Below are 16,073 nucleotides of genomic sequence, written 5' to 3'. Positions count from 1 at the left end.
AACTTGTGAAATGTTATTTTACAATTTTGATTTTTGGTGGGATGTTCAAACAAATTTTTACAGTCAGTCCAGTAGTTTTGAAGATTATCTGTCAATTAATAAAGACGCCGCGGATGACATAGGTTATGAAACGTCGAGAAAAGCTGTATTTTTTTAGCTTACGCTTGGGAAGTAAAAAATGGTGTAAACAGCGATGTCTTCCTGAGTTTTCTCTTAACAGCAAAGTTTGAAATCACAACAATATGAGATACTAAAAACAAGTTTATTATTTTAACTTATGTATTTTAAATAAATAAGAATAAATAAATGCAAAATTATAGCCAATACTGTTTCCTAATCACTAGTATGAGTATTCACGTTTTCACAGCTTCCACCATTAACTTTGATCTTTCACTTTCCTCCCCATAGAAAGTGGAGTAAATGTACTTTTGCTTGGTGGAGGATTCAACTTACTAGTGATATAAACAAAAGCCTCATAGAGACTGTTTCGTTGCATCGCCGAAGCAGAAAAATGTCTTATCTTCTCTCTATTGCACCAAGCAGAGGCTTTACTTAATGTAGATTCGAACTCTGTGGTTTCAGATTCTTTAAATTTGTTCCCTATCACAATTATAGTAACCTAGAAACAATCTTTGTAGATACACACAGGTAAAACATTTTTCAAAACAAACCTCCTTTTTGTCTTTATTCTTATCAATGTCCTTCTTCAAAGACACTAGAACATCGAGCGAATCCGACCTTTCTGTATCATACACTAAAATGTAACCATCAGCAATTGCCAAATAATGCCTTGGGAGCTGTTGATTTGTAGTCCCATTAGCTGTGGCAGTTTGTAAGTGCTCAATACCAGCTGTATCATAAAATCTCACTTTTTCTCGCGTTCCTTTATCGGATTCGATATTTGCTACATAGATGTCTTCTATCGTAGGGTGCAATTCCTGGAAATTTTTATCAGTAATGGGTTATGATAAGGACTGCCACTTACACTTTTAGGGGTTATGTTACCATAAATGACCTGTTCCAAAATAGCGGTTTTGCCCACCCCCTTCATCCCGCAAATCACCACTTTGGACGTTTTGCCCATTTTATAAATATTTGTAATTGTTTATTTACTTTGGACAGGTGGCACCTGTCACTTGGCAGGTGACGTCCTATGACATCTTAGTACCAACATAACAAATTGAAAATGTACAAAAGTCCTTGAGACTTGAGATAAGTGAATGAGTCAATCCTGGACATGAATTGTATCGACTGTTTCGTGCCAACATGCATTTCCACGTCGTCATTTAGACTAAACACTGATAATCATTTTGATACGACCAATGTTCTTTATTTGGTTTATTGAAATATTTATTTTGAACCCGGACCGGAATAAAAAATTTGACAAGTGACGTACGAGTATCAACCTAACGACCAGGGTGCCCAGATCAGTTGTCACAGCAATCGCCAATAGAGGGACTCGAAAGCCGCCAAAATCGCCAACCCAAAACCATATATTAAATATAGGGACTATAGCCCCTAGAAATACCAGAGATATAGAGAAATACATAGTACCGTTATCCATTGTTGTACGAGTGGAGCAAACGGAGTTGGTAACGCAAAAAATTTCCCTGGTTTAGAACCAAATTGTGTCAGCAGAGAGTTGACAGCGCGTAAACCGTTGTTGTCACGTGGTCTTGGCGTGGTCTTTTTGTTTAAAGTCAATTAATTGTCAATTAATATAACTAATAATTATTAAATAAGATTTTATTGATTAAATTTTATATTTTATTCATATTAAAAATCCATATTTTGTACATAAACTACAAACTTTAAATCCAACATAAAACCATTTTAAATTTCGCGATCTGTCAAATGGTGTTAATAACTTTTGTTTTTGTTAAGTTTCCGCCAGGTTTGCTCCACGGTGACGATACTATGTGTTTTCTAGAGGCTATAATAGGGACTTTGCCAACAAAATATATTGTTGAAATCTAATGAAAGCACTTATCCTTTTTTTAATATTTATTTTAATTAAAAAATGCATTGACCCTTTCAGTGTGATGAACTGACGAGTGATGACTAATGACTGACGAGCGACTGTGAGGGGATGAGAGTGAGAGTGATAGTTGATTGTTGACTTTTTCGATTTTTTTCATTACTTAACTGTACACAAAAATGGAAAAATAATAGAGTCCCCAAAATTCGCCAAAATCGCCAACTGGCGCCGACATTAAAAAACAGCGCTAATCTTGGGCGCCAAGTCGCCAAAATGGCGATAAATCGCCAAATCTGGGCACCCTGCTAACGACACAAAAATATAAATACGTAATCATCGATATACCGATAATCCTTCAAAAAACTGTACCTTTTGAGCACAAAGTACCATTATTTCTTTAATAGTGTAGTTTTTAGGCTACTCCTACGGCCAAAATCTTCCGAGTTTCACCATAAATGCACTATTATCTTTTCGCTTTATTGGCTCTACTGTTTGCCATCGCTGTCATCATTCCTAACCTCAATATAGATTTCGCGACACAAAAACCCGATCAAAACCCCAACATGAGCGAAAGCAGCAAAAATAAGTACTCCATTTTACTACCCACGTACAACGAAGTAGAAAATCTACCCATTATAATATGGCTGATTGTCAAATACATGAATGAAAGGTGAGCCCCCTTGGACACCAAGCAACAAGTATCACGCATTTTTTAGCGGTTATGATTACGAAGTGATAATCATCGATGACGGCAGCCCCGATGGAACTCAGGACGCCGCTAAACAACTCCAAAAAATCTACGGAGAAGAGAAAATTTTGTTAAAACCCCGAGAGAAGAAGCTGGGTTTGGGAACGGCGTACATCCACGGCATGAAGCACGCAACTGGGAACTTTATTCTTATTATGGATGCGGATTTGAGTCATCATGTAAGATCCTCAATAACAATAAATCTTAGTTTAAAGAAATAATTGCAGCCGAAGTTCATTCCACAGTTTATCAAGAAACAACAATCTAAAGACTATGATATCGTTTCTGGTACGCGGTATATAGGGGACGGGGGAGTGTATGGCTGGGATTTCAAGAGGAAGTTGATTTCGCGAGGAGCTAATTTTTTGACGCAGTTGTTGTTGAGGCCTGGGGCCTCAGATTTGACTGGCTCTTTTCGGTTATATAAAAAAGATGTTTTGGAAAAGTTAATCAAAAGTTGTATTTCGAAAGGGTACGTTTTTCAGATGGAGATGATTGTGAGGGCTCGGCAATTTAGTTACAGCGTGGGGGAAGTGCCGATTTCTTTTGTGGATAGGGTGTACGGGGAATCGAAATTGGGAGGCTCTGAAATATTCCAGTTCGCGAAAGGTTTGCTTTATTTGTTTGCAACTACTTAAATTTATCTATATATGCAATTATTTGTATTTTTTTTAACAAGAATAAAATTATTTTTAATTAGTGAAGCAGACCAGTGTCCAATTATTTTCTAATAAGAATTTTCCATTCCAATTAGACAACTTTCTGACTTCTCTTTTCTGATGGATACTTTTTCGCAGGAAATTGTATTCTGACAAATAATTTTAATACTTTACCTGCACCTTGAAGACCGCTCGACTCACATGACTATAGGTCACCACACGTGATTTCTCACGTGCAAATCCCCATTTTTTACCACAAAAACTTTAAATTTTTCTCTTTGCGCACATCACCTTCTGACCCAGTTCGACAGTAGCGCCACCACGACATAACGTCAAAACCTGTAACTACTGATCATATGACAGCAGCCTCCTAAGTGGAACAGTACGGTTGAGTTTTTCGAGTCTTTTGCACGAAAAAATGGCGAGTCAGACCCAGGGAATTCAACAACTACTTGCTGCGGAAAAGCGAGCGGCGGAAAAAGTGTCGGAAGCCCGAAAACGTGAGTATTTTTCCCAAACATGAAACGTCTTAGTGGGCGTTGCGTTTGACACTTGGTCACGAGTTTAATTTCTTTTCACAAAATTACGAAAAAGCAGTTGAAGTTCGTCTTCAATTCTGTTTCCATGGAACATTTACTTTATTTATTTATTATTTTTGGTTTCGTACCCGCTTGAATGGTGTTAACTAACTTTTTATTAAAGGTAAAGCCAGGAGGCTCAAACAGGCCAAAGAAGAGGCTCAGGATGAAATCGAGAAATACCGCAAAGAACGTGAACGTCAATTCCGCGAATTCGAGGCTAAACACATGGGCTCGAAGGAGGGCGTTGCTGCTAAGATCGAGGTGGAGACCAAACAGAGGATCGATGATATGAACAGGGCTATAGCTAGCCAAAAGGGTCCTGTAAGTTGTTAGAGATTCTGAGAGGTTTGTGTGTTAACTTGTTTTTACAGGTAATCAATGATGTCTTGGATTTGGTTTATGATATTAAGCCTGAGATTCATAGGAATTATCGCGCTTAGGAGTTTGTTAGGTGTTAAGAATGAAGTGCTTAATATTGATACTTACGTAGATATAAAAGATGTACTTTTGTTCATTCCATTAAGTTTTGGTTGCCTGTAGGATGTTAATTTAGATTGCTCCGACTCTGTTGTACAGTATTTGTTTTGTAATATGTTACTGAGGATAATTAATAAAGATGTTTAGGGGTAGGTATTTAGGTTTGTGGAAGGCTTAGGTTGTTTGTAGGGTGAGTGGAGAAGTTCCAGTACAAGCAACAAGGTATGTTTGTTTTTATTACTTGTTTACATACAAATTCCATACTGGTTTTTAAATTAATTTCAGTTAATCTTATACTGATCTATGGCTGAATTGTTGCTTTCAATATTATAATTAATTATGTGAAACATAAAAAAATCCACAAATTTTACCTTTAAAAACCTTGCCTAGCTCTGAGGTCTAGAAAAAATCTTGGTTTTCCATGTCTAATGACTCGATGCGCGGAATTATTAAAAAATAATACTTCTATATTACTATTGTGATAAACCAAACATCCCGCCTTAAACTGACATGTAAAAAAAAATTGAAAGGCCCGCGAAAAATTTAAAAATTAAAAATTTGGCCTTGATTGTGATCGTCTAACAAAATGGAACCTACGTTGTGTTTTTGAAAAATGGCGGGATGCGTTGAGATGCAAGTGGTGGACCCCAAGGTTGGAAAAGTACCGCTAAATAAAACACAAAATTTATGGAGGACACAAGATTATTTATTCCTCCGCTGATAAAAAAAAAAGCCGCATCCGAGGGTGACTCGTGGCTTGCCCTCAGGCTGCCCACAGGGGGCCGAATCACAATTGCTGTTCAGCTCCAAAAAGAAAAAAACTTTGAATGAAATCAAATTAAACGTTCTGAATCAATGCAAATATTTGAATAACACAAATTTAATAAAAACGAATAAATAATCTGAATTAAAGTAACAGGATGCAAATACACAAGTTATTACAGACGTGTGGCGGCAAATTTAAAATTATAGCAGTCAACAAGAACGTAACGAAAATACTCATAGTGGCGTTGTAGCGCGAAGCATGTCTTTATTACGGACGTGTCGTACGACAGGGCGTTACGATACCAGACTCGTAGTTGGGTCTCGACTATTGGGCCAAATCGACAGCGTTACGTCATCTCGACCGCCCCTGAATTCTATACAAATCTGCATCTTTTGTGTAGGTGACGCGATAAGTCTCGCCAGCTCGACTAGGAACCGCGCACTCCGTTTCTGTCTCGTATTTGGTGTTATTTACCTCAATTCCACTTTAAATGTTCGCTTTCTATGACTCTGATATTAACGACAACTGAACAAGTGTTAAAGTTTCAAAAAGAAAAATAAACAACATTTAAATTCGCCATACAATCTTCTGAAATTTTAAACAACAAATAATTCTTATGTGAGATTAAAATTGGACATATTTATACGATGAAAACACAAGATCTGATGTTAAATAAAACTTGTGCGGACAAAAATATTACGTGAGCTTAAAACTGTAGCGCATGGAAATTTACGTTCAATTTAAATTATACAACAAAGATAATTACTGAAGTTAAAATTGTGAGGTAGAGAAATATTGTATGAGGTGAAAATTGCAAAGCTAACAAAATTTACATGAGATTAATATTTGTCACACTTTATCAACGATTCAAACAAAGAATTTACATTATATTAAATTATGTCTTGATCCAAAAGTGATTGGTTACTTAAAACAATTAGCTTTGAGAGTTTATCGTGAACTGGTTACCCCAACAAAACACGTAATAAATAAACACAAAAATATCCAGTTATCATTGCGAGGAAAAAGCGTCTCGGTGATGTAAATTTTAGCGTTGTGAAACAATGGTCTCGGTGATGTAATTTTTAACGTTGCGAGTAAATGCCTCGATGATGTAATCTTTTAACGTTGCGAGGAAATGCCTCGATGATGTAATCAATCTTCAACGTTGCGAGGAAATACCTCGGTGATGTAATCAATCTTCAGTATGTCCCCGAATTGAGTTCACAAGAGGAAAAAAAACTGTATTTTCTATTTTACAAAAGAATGACAGAAATAACATTTTTTGCTTAATTCAAAACTATAGCCCCTAGAAAACACATAGTGGAGCAAACCTGGCGGAAACTTAACAAAAACAAAAGTTATTGACAATATTTGACAGACCGCGAAATTTAAAATGTGTTGATTAGATAAATATTAATAAAATATAATCAATAAAATGTTATTTAATAATTATTAGTTATATTAATTGACTTTAAACAAGAATAACGTGCACGCCAAGACCACGTGATAACAACAGTTTACGGTCAATCCTCTGCTGACAAAATTTACTTCCAAACCAGGGGAATTTTTTGCGTTACCATCTGCATTTGCTCCACTCGTACAACAATGGATGACGATACTATGTATTTTTAGGGGCTATATTTAAAACGAATAAATCTGCAATTAAAATTTAAATATTGTCAGGTTGTGTCCTTCAAATCGCAAAAAACTAAAAGTAACGAAGAACTTAGAAATATGAAAAATTAATTTTAAAAGTACAGACCAGGAATATTGAAGTTTTAATTGCTGATTTATTCGTTTTGAATTACATAAGCAAAAAATGTTATTCCTATGTAATTTTTTTGTAAAATAGAAAATACAGTTTTTTTTCCTCTTGTGAACTCAATCCGGGGACATACTGTTTAACGTTGCGAGGAAATATCTCGGTGATGTAATGATGATAATAACGATGATAACTGCCTAAGGGAAGAAATTATTTTAAATCTCCCCCGGTCACGACATAATGAATTTTGTTAATTTAACTGCCGTAAATGAACTATTAGGAATCTTGTGTGAAGAATTAGGAAGTGTTATAATATAACATTTACGTATTAGCATCCAGAAACTTATTCATAACTTGTAAACAAAGGGTGTTGTCCTGACTAAGTGAATTTCATGAAATCTCCTAGTAAGTGTCTGTCTAATCAAATCTAATGTCTGTGAAATCGTGTTAGAACCAGTTAACGATTAAAATCCTAACCTAATCGGTGAATTAACAAACAATAAAACAAATTTACAGCACGTGTAGCGTCGGTCGAAAATTAGCACTTTTTCCGATTAAAAAAGCGCAAAAATTAGCTGCGCGTATTAGGGAAAACTGTGACGTCATCATTACGATTAATTGTCGTTAAACAAAGACTTTCTCCCTTTTATTAACTACCAAACCAACTAATTTCAAAATGTGTGATTTCGCGCCGCTATTAATTAAATTCGGCGCGAAAATTTGATTCAAATTCGGTCACCACAACATCCAGAACTTTTTCACGGCTTGCTATAATTGAGAACCGTATTTTTTGCGTAGCAGCATTTTTTTTTCGAAATGCTTCCACAATTTTACGAATATGCAGGGTGTGGTAAATGAGGGGCTCAGAGCACGTCATAGGAGCAGTCGGCGCCGAAGAGTAACTGGTGAACGTATTTTCACTACTACTCTCTGTTGTAATTTTTTTTGAAAGGCAGTGTATGTCTTGTAACGTTATCCGGAGAAACACGAAAGTTTCCGTGAAAAATGTTTATTTACACACAAAAATACATACAATTCACGAAATTATCCGGAGATCGGCGACCAGTACTGTAGATAAAACCCAGATACTGAGAATTTTTACAGAAGTCGCAACGAATGAACGAAGATGGCTACTGGTGGCTTCCTCGTGAATCGGTTTGCATGTCTTTCTTCCTCGTTCGCCTTAATGCTGCAGGCTTTCTCCAACAGCTCGGCGAAGGAGTTGATATCCGTCCGGGGCAACCGGTCTCGTAATGCTCTCAGCTGCCATTCTTCGTCGAGGGGGTGGCTTAATTGTGCTAGGCGGTCCCTCTGGATAATGACGAACTTGTACGTCGGTACTTCCTCGCCCTGGCGATTCGAAAAGATATCTCCGAATAGACAGAAATTCGGTTTCCTTGGAGCGAACGCTTTCCGTATCAATTGCGTCGTCTCGGGGAACGTGGTGATATTTTGGCGGACACCACACCACCATTGGTTGGCTTCGCCCGTTAGCAGGAGCGGGAGTCCGGCGAGTGCATCCACCGTCTTGAAAATCGTTATGGTGTTAATAAACTCCTCTACGGAAGCGCTGATACGAATTACCCCGAATCTGGCAATACATTGCGTGAAATGTCTCGATACCGGCCTTTGTCCTGGATTGCTAATTTTCTCCAAGAGCTGGTTAAACTGTCCCACTGACATCTGGATGGGCACTGTTCCAGGCTTTAAAATGTTTATTTACACACTATAATACAATTCACAAAATTATCCGGAGACCGGCGACCAGTACTCTAGATAAAGCCCTAGGAGAAAGGCACGATGTCCCAAAACTGGCAACCAGTACTTTGGGAGAGTGATGACGAACTCGAAGAGAACTCTGTTTGGTGGACGGTGGTGCGAGCCCTTTTATTTAGATCTCGGGGTGGCTTTGGCTAATGGCGCGGGTGGAACGGCTTCGACCAATGGGCAGCTAGGAAGAGGGGTGTCTGCTCTATAGTGGGGCTGTAGACGCGCTACTCCCGCGTCGTTCCAGCAGCGCTCGGAAAGGGTACTAGCGGAGCGCCACATAATTAACCACTACACTCGTACCTATCTTAAATTATCTCAAGATTAAGAATTGACAGCTTAATCCGACTGTTGACAATATACATACCTAAATCACACTTCTAAACGTCTGCTCTTTTCTCCACTACCAGAAAGAGGAAGAGTGTTTATCTATAATTTCTTTCCTCTTTGTTTGGTTTTCTGCAATGTTAGTACCGTTTTGTAACTTCTGCTAAGTGTTTCGGCGCCCTTTCATCCACTATGTTCTGACCCTTGATTTTTTGACATTTGACTTGTCTTAGTAACCTTTTTTCATGCTCTAATAAAGTAAGTTGTCTCATATAAATTAAGTATGAAATTAACATTGCCATGTAGTAAAAATAAAACTAAAAGTGTGTTTTAGCCTTGTTGTAATTTTTTTTACGTTGTTTTCATTTACATTTAATGAAAACAAAATATCTACGTAATAAGTTGCTATTCTTTATTCACAGTGATACTTATATTACTTTACTGAAACATCTACAAGGCGATAAAATGATTCATTAACCTTCACCCTTTATTTACCACTGCGTACGTAAAGGTATTATTTTTCAATTATATGTTTTACCATTACAGCTTCCTTAAATAGTTAATTTTGCTCACATGTAATAAAATATAAATATAAAATAAATTATACATAATATTCGTTGTTTCAAAAACCGTTTTAAAATTTTATAGGTATAGCGAGTTTTCGTAATTTGATGTTTGAACAGAAAATGATATCCCAAAAACCACTGCTAACTCCAAATTCTAGATAAACGATTGATTAAAAGACAGAAACATGTTAAATTTTACTAAAATACCTGCCTGCGAATTTGCGAAGTGATGCTGATTGTGACGCCTCTTCAAGTAGTACAAATAACTTCCTTCCTTAGGTGCACATTTGTGCACATAAAGGTGAATCATGTCGTATAGAATATAACCTTTGAAAGCACACAAAATAAGAAATAAAATAAAATAAAACATTACATTCCAACTAACCCAACAGTGCTCCTGCTAGTACTTGAAAAACTATCGATTCAGGAAAAATTATTCGGAATATGCTGAATTTTCCATATACAAAAAATACAGCAAATTGAGGAGGAAATATCCACGTACGTTTATCAAACGGTAGCTGAAATTTCAAATAATTTTATGGAAGTTTGAGCAATTTTATTACAGTTTTTTTTGACTAAATAAGAATGGTATGACTTTGTCACTGCGTACCTTATGGTGAAGACCATGAAGGACAAAATGAAAATAAATCACGAACTTGTACTTGCCCGATGGTTCAAAGTGGAAAAGCCATCTATGGAGGCAGTATTCCGAAAATGACCACAACAAAATTCCAAACAGCACACTCAATGCTATGGGTACGTATGAAGTATCTAAAAATCAGTCAAAATATTAACTGACCCGGCATTTAAAAGTCTTCTAAATGTTAGTACCTCCGGTTATTTCAACGTACGTTTGCCTTCCATACATGATAAAAATAACAGCGATCGGTATCCAAATAATAGGTATTAAATACCACGGCGTCATGGTTAGTTTCTCCACAACTGGGTTTCCAAAAAAACGTACTTTTCTATCAATTGGTAAATTCACCCATTCTTTGTACTTGCTTCCTAAAGCCATCACTTGTCCCAAAATGGGTTGCTCCCAATCGACCAAACTCTGTAGTGACCAAAATGATCAAAAGCACGAATCAAAGATCACGAATACCGTACTTCCAAGTCATCTTGATTGTCTTTAGTGCTAGTATCACGACCTCCTTTTTTATACTGCCGTAGTAAGTACAAAGCGGCTTTGGAGTGTTGAACTTTTTGCATTCTTTTAGTGATGTCCTTATCTTCGTAAGATTTAACGTAATTTATACCTCCAGGGTGATGATGGTTATTTAAGAAATCGTAAATGTTGTAAATATCGTCATGGTAATTTACTGAAAAGCATTTACTTTCTTCTGTCTGAGATTCCATAATATGGATAATCATGCGAAATTAGGATTCAGAAATGGGCTTCACACGTTGATAGTGCGGGGACAATTATTCTAATCACTAGGTTATAAAATTTAAATAAATCTGTTTTAATATTCAAGGTTCATTTCTACGCAAGCGTCTTTTTTGTTATCAGGTCGTTTAAAATGTGTTTTTTTTTTTTGGATTTACGGGCAATAAAAATAACGACACCAGGTATGTGTATTTCATTAAAACTCGAGTCTAAAGCGTTTATGTGTTTTACCACGCGTTAATGAGAGAATTTTGGTTACAATAGATCGGACGATTGCCGCTATAAACTAGCCTTTTGAAGTGTGCATGTTACGCTACTGACTGACAGTCCGTTGTCAGATTCTGATGACTCACCATGTTGAACTTAAAATGATCCGTCTCTATTAAAGTTTAGTTAAATCCATTCCGGTCTAGATAAGTTGAGTCGGAATTATTCTGTTCGTAATCGCTGCATAATTAGTCGTGTAACCTTGTGTTACTGAGGAATAAATTGTTGAGTTTTACCTACGCCGATTTTATTACCGATCTTCGTAACAATATCAAGGGTTTTGTATTCATACAAATTTTACGAAAAATGAAATAGTAACATAGAAATAAAACCTGTGTTGCTGCTACTTCTGAGTCTACCTATTTTTTGTTTTGCATCCAAAAATAAAAAAATATATACGAGATATTTCATCAAAAAAAAACTTGGCTACATTTCCTTCTAAATTGGAAGTTAAGAAAAAATTAAAATTGTCATCAATAAATTGCTTAAGTTATTTCATTTTTCAAATATGCAGACAAAATAACAAAAATCGCCATTCAAATAACGAGGGTGATTCACTGTTCCAAGACTTTTTGCAATTTGTAGTATATTTTTTAAATAAAGAGATATTAATCCGAATACATCATACAGTTACTGATTGCCACGTACATAGATATATTAACTTAATTTAATTAACCCTGTATATTTAGATATATGTATAGTATATGTATAAATTAGTAATCAAACACTCATAAAACTACGCTGTTGTTTTTGATTAACACCAACAAATTTATGGGTGTAGTATTGTTAAAATCCACACATTTTAAATTCCAAAGTGTCCTTCGTACGTTACGTAACTGTTATACGCTACTTATCATTTACCTTATGTATTTTTACTACACGAAACTAAATTTGAACCAACTTTTTTACATTTTCGTTTATTTTAAGTGTTTGTATTTGCATAGATATATTTTATTCAAAAATATCTGTTTGAAAAACGCTTCGTCCAGTCGCCGATACTGAATTTGAGTACCAAATGGGTGTACTGACAGGAAGCGGAAAAATTGTTTTGAAAATTTTGAACACTATGAAAAAGAGAGGAGGTTGTCGTCGAATGCTCGGGCATAGGCCATTATGGCTTAAAAAAAATGAATAATTTTATTCGGCTGCCACTTTTTTAAAGGCAGATCAAGAAAAATGCAAAAGTTAATCAGAAAAAAATCAAATAAATAAACTAATTAAACAAACTACAAATCCAAGTTGTAAAATTACAGCGAGCTCTAGTATGTTAATAATATTAACATTAATATAATAATAATAATATTTATTATCCAACAGACCAGACAAGGATCAATATAAACAAAGATAAAAGCGACAATGTGTTATAATATAACTAATATAAGTATCAAAGCAATGATATATCTACCACTTGAATACAAGCAGACACGTCTGGAAGTTACCACTTGATAGCTATAGGGAGTTTTTTCAACGCAATCGCTGTTCCATAAATTTTGTCCCAAAAGTCGGTACTAATTCCAAATCCTACAAATAGCTTTCGAAATGAAATATCCATGAAAAAAATCTTATTTTTGATTTACCGCGGTCACTACGTGCAAAATGGTGCTGATTGTGGTATCTCTTCATGTTGTAGGCGTAAGTGTCTTCTTTTGGGGAACAGTGGTGTAAATAACAATGAAACAAGTCATACATTACGTAACCTTGGCAAAAACGAAATGTTTTTTAAAATATGGAAATACAGAAATGAGCATAAAATCACCTGTTATGAAACCCACACACACAAGAAATCTGATCGACTCAGGTGTGAAAATCGCTCCTAGTTGAAAAAGTCCAAAAGCAATAAGAGAGGCTGGTAAAAACGGAAATATTATTCTTTGTGAGTCGAAAGGTATCTGAAACGACAGTGGATGAGAACTGTCATCATTCCATAACTACCCATACCTTGTGGTGAATGCCATGCAAGAAAAAATGTACGTAAATCATGATCATACTTTTACCCGAGGGTTCTCTGTGGAATACCCATCTATGTACTGAATACTCTAACAACGTCCAAGACAATATTCCCGATAAAATCAGCAACAGGATTGGTAGAAGTGGGGCCGTCGCTGAAGAATGCGAGAAAGTTTAAAATATAGACACTTTTCATACGACCTTGTGTCAACTCGATGTATCTCCGAGTTCCGTGGACAAATAAACCAATATTAATTGGAATCCATATTAGCACCATGTACCATGGAGTTATTGTAAAGCGTTCCAAAATCGGGTTACCAAATATGCGCATTTTTTTGTTAACGGGGAGATGAACCCATTCTTTGTATTTTTCACCCAGATGGTGTATTTGGCCCACCATAGGTTTATTCCAGTCAATTAAAGTCTACAAAAAATCGTACCCAAATCGTTTTCTAAGAGCAAAAACTCACTTCTAGATCTTCTTGTTTCTTGGAACCAGAATCACCTTCAATAACTCTGTATTGTTGTAAAATCTTATAAGCCGTTTTGGAATGTTGGGTGCGTTCCATGGTTGAGGTGACGTCCTTGTTTTTGTATGGTCGAATATAATTTTTACCGCCAGGATGATGCTTTGTCAAGAAATTATAGATGTTGTAAAAATCTCCCTTGTATTTGACCCACAACTCTTCATTTTCCATTTTTTTTAAATTTTTTAAAAATGCACCTGTTGCTAGTCCAGAACAATTACAAAATGTTAGTGGAAATCATGTGAGTTGGTGTGCATAAAATATGCATACAAAAAACATTACGTGCTATTAAAAATAAAACACCTCTAGTTACTACTCAGTGTGTAAATATTTTTTAACGAATGGCGCAGCTAATATACATTGCACATCTGTCAGTGTTAAACTGGCGGTGGAGTGCCTCGCATATCACTCTCCTAGACATTAGCTACGCCATACGTTCAGAAAATATTGAGCATAAACAGGCTTTTTTATAGCTGGTTATATTTACGTTGTGATAACCCAAACACCTCGCCTTAAATTAACATGTGAAAAAAAACTTGAAAAGCCCATAAAAATTTCAAAAATTCAAAAATTTGGCCTTGGCTGAGGAAAAAAGGAACCCTACAAACAGCAAATATATGGAAGACACAAAATCATTTATTACTACACTGAAAAAAAAAAAAAGAAAAAAAGCTGCGACGAAGTTGCGCAGGTTGAAGACCTCTTAGTTCTCAGCTACAACAAAAAACTTGCCTAACTTGGAATGAAATCAGATTAAACGTTCTGAATCAATGCAAATATTTGAATATCATGAACGTCGCCTGCGTTGACAGTTGCGCTGATAAAGCCTGCCGAATAGCCACCTTTGACAGATAGTCCAGTAGTTACTTTCGACGCCATTTTCCTTCTGAGGGCGCTAGTTATCCTTGAATGACAGTTCAAATTTGAATTTGACGCATTTGTTTGTAATGTAATTTTCGTAATTTTGAACTAATAAAATACGATTAAAAATGCATTGTTGTATACCATCCTGTTCAAACAGTGATTCAAATGTTACCTACCACGAGTTTCCAACGCAGAAGCAGAGGTTTTGTGCGTGGATAAAAAGTATCACTCTTGGGGAAAATTTGAAAGGTTTGCATTCTTTAACTATTAAAAATAAATAAAATTCTTGATATAACGTAATAATGAACGTTAATTTCATTTAAGAAAACTTTGAACCTCCTTCGGAGAGGCCAAAAATCTGTATTCTTCATTTTAATAAAAATTATTTTTTCTACGATTCTGTGGGTAGATGCAGGCTAAAAAGCCATGCAGTTCCCCAGTTTAACAAAGGTGTAAGAGAGAGGTGTAAGAAGGTGTGTAACTGATTAACCGAAACCATTTTCATCAATCAACAATAATCAATGAAAAACTTCACCAACAATCCTAAAGCTACACGGAACATCATAAACCAACAATTTCTTCTGTACATTCAAATTGGTCAACTGTCAACGAAGGATAGCTAGCGCCCTCAGCAAAATGTGTCCAAATTTTGCATATCGTCCAATTTCGCTATTCGGCAGGCTTTATCAGCGCAACTGTCAACGCAGGCGACGATCATGAATTTAATAAAAACAAAGAAAAAATCTGAAGTTAAGTAACTGGATCCAAATATACAAGTTTGATGGTCGCAAACTCGTGGTTAGAAATCCCGGCTGTTGGGACAAGCCACGACCGTCACGTCATCACGACCGCTCCCCTGACTTCTATTCAAGATCTGCGTCAGCTCGACTAGGAACCGCGCACTCCGTTTTCGCCACGTGTTTCGGTGTTATTTACCTCAATTCCATTTAAATGTTTAATTTCTATGACTATTTAAAATCCTAACATGAACTGTGAATTTGCAAATAAATCAAATTTACACCACGTGTTAGCCTCGTCAAAAAATCGCCTATAAACAGCAATAATTAGCTACGCTTGTTGGGGAAACTTGGGCGTCGTCATAGATACGATTAATTTTCCTTAAACAAAGGGTTCCCGCTATTTTCTAACTATCAAACCAACTAAACATAATCTAGCTACCTTACCAAGTGCTTTCACTCACACCAATCAAACAACAGTGACGCAACTCACCCTCTAGCAAGCAAGTGAACTTCACTACCAACCCTCTCACTAGATATTACCCACAAATTACCCTAGAAGAGCTACCATCTTCCAGAAAAACAACTAAACTTGCAAATGGTTGCCTATCTTTAACGATTCTCTTAATTAATTTTTTCAGCGCGAAATTTTTATTCAAATTTGGTAAACCTTAGTTTGTACTGCTTTACATTGTATAGCAAGCCAGTTA

At 36.0% G+C, this 16,073-nt stretch overlaps 5 protein-coding genes across 5 annotated transcripts; 2 read left to right on the top strand and 3 right to left on the bottom strand.

Moving 5' to 3' along the window:
* Positions 1-248: 248 nt before the first annotated feature.
* Positions 249-1,697, bottom strand: LOC135124475 (NF-kappa-B inhibitor-interacting Ras-like protein). Its single transcript, XM_064049546.1, has 3 exons — positions 986-1,697; positions 672-938; positions 249-619 (listed from the first exon to the last, which is right to left on the bottom strand). Exons 1-3 carry the CDS (start codon positions 1,082-1,084, stop codon positions 377-379), a joined length of 609 nt encoding a protein of 202 aa, XP_063905616.1. The 5' UTR covers positions 1,085-1,697; the 3' UTR covers positions 249-376.
* A 224-nt stretch (positions 1,698-1,921) lies between these two features.
* On the top strand, positions 1,922-3,435 carry LOC135124474 (dolichol-phosphate mannosyltransferase subunit 1). Its single transcript, XM_064049545.1, has 4 exons — positions 1,922-2,343; positions 2,395-2,648; positions 2,695-2,905; positions 2,954-3,435. The coding sequence occupies exons 2-4, from the start codon at positions 2,434-2,436 to the stop codon at positions 3,362-3,364; spliced, it is 837 nt and encodes a 278-aa protein (XP_063905615.1). The 5' UTR covers positions 1,922-2,343; positions 2,395-2,433; the 3' UTR covers positions 3,365-3,435.
* A 265-nt stretch (positions 3,436-3,700) lies between these two features.
* On the top strand, positions 3,701-4,595 carry Vha13 (Vacuolar H[+] ATPase 13kD subunit). The gene is made up of 3 exons (XM_064049547.1): positions 3,701-3,885; positions 4,088-4,287; positions 4,338-4,595. Exons 1-3 carry the CDS (start codon positions 3,804-3,806, stop codon positions 4,404-4,406), a joined length of 351 nt encoding a protein of 116 aa, XP_063905617.1. The 5' UTR covers positions 3,701-3,803; the 3' UTR covers positions 4,407-4,595.
* Positions 4,596-9,884: 5,289 nt separating this feature from the next.
* LOC135124091 (fatty acid 2-hydroxylase-like) lies at positions 9,885-10,844 on the bottom strand. The gene is made up of 4 exons (XM_064048959.1): positions 10,742-10,844; positions 10,463-10,688; positions 10,242-10,402; positions 9,885-10,149 (listed from the first exon to the last, which is right to left on the bottom strand). The coding sequence occupies exons 1-4, from the start codon at positions 10,841-10,843 to the stop codon at positions 10,012-10,014; spliced, it is 627 nt and encodes a 208-aa protein (XP_063905029.1). The 5' UTR covers position 10,844; the 3' UTR covers positions 9,885-10,011.
* Positions 10,845-12,644: 1,800 nt separating this feature from the next.
* Positions 12,645-14,116, bottom strand: LOC135124090 (fatty acid 2-hydroxylase-like). The gene is made up of 6 exons (XM_064048958.1): positions 13,706-14,116; positions 13,437-13,659; positions 13,227-13,390; positions 13,045-13,177; positions 12,866-12,985; positions 12,645-12,809 (listed from the first exon to the last, which is right to left on the bottom strand). The coding sequence occupies exons 1-6, from the start codon at positions 13,931-13,933 to the stop codon at positions 12,724-12,726; spliced, it is 954 nt and encodes a 317-aa protein (XP_063905028.1). The 5' UTR covers positions 13,934-14,116; the 3' UTR covers positions 12,645-12,723.
* Between the last annotated feature and the right edge of the window lie 1,957 nt (positions 14,117-16,073).

This window comes from Zophobas morio, unplaced genomic scaffold, assembly GCF_036711695.1.
Source record: "Zophobas morio isolate AGI-343-1 ecotype UQ-CSIRO unplaced genomic scaffold, CSIRO_AGI_Zmor_V1 ptg000007l, whole genome shotgun sequence".
Lineage (NCBI taxonomy): Eukaryota > Metazoa > Arthropoda > Insecta > Coleoptera > Tenebrionidae > Zophobas > Zophobas morio.
The sequence above is the reverse complement of the archived record's forward strand: the minus strand, read 5'-3'. Positions and strand labels throughout refer to the sequence as shown.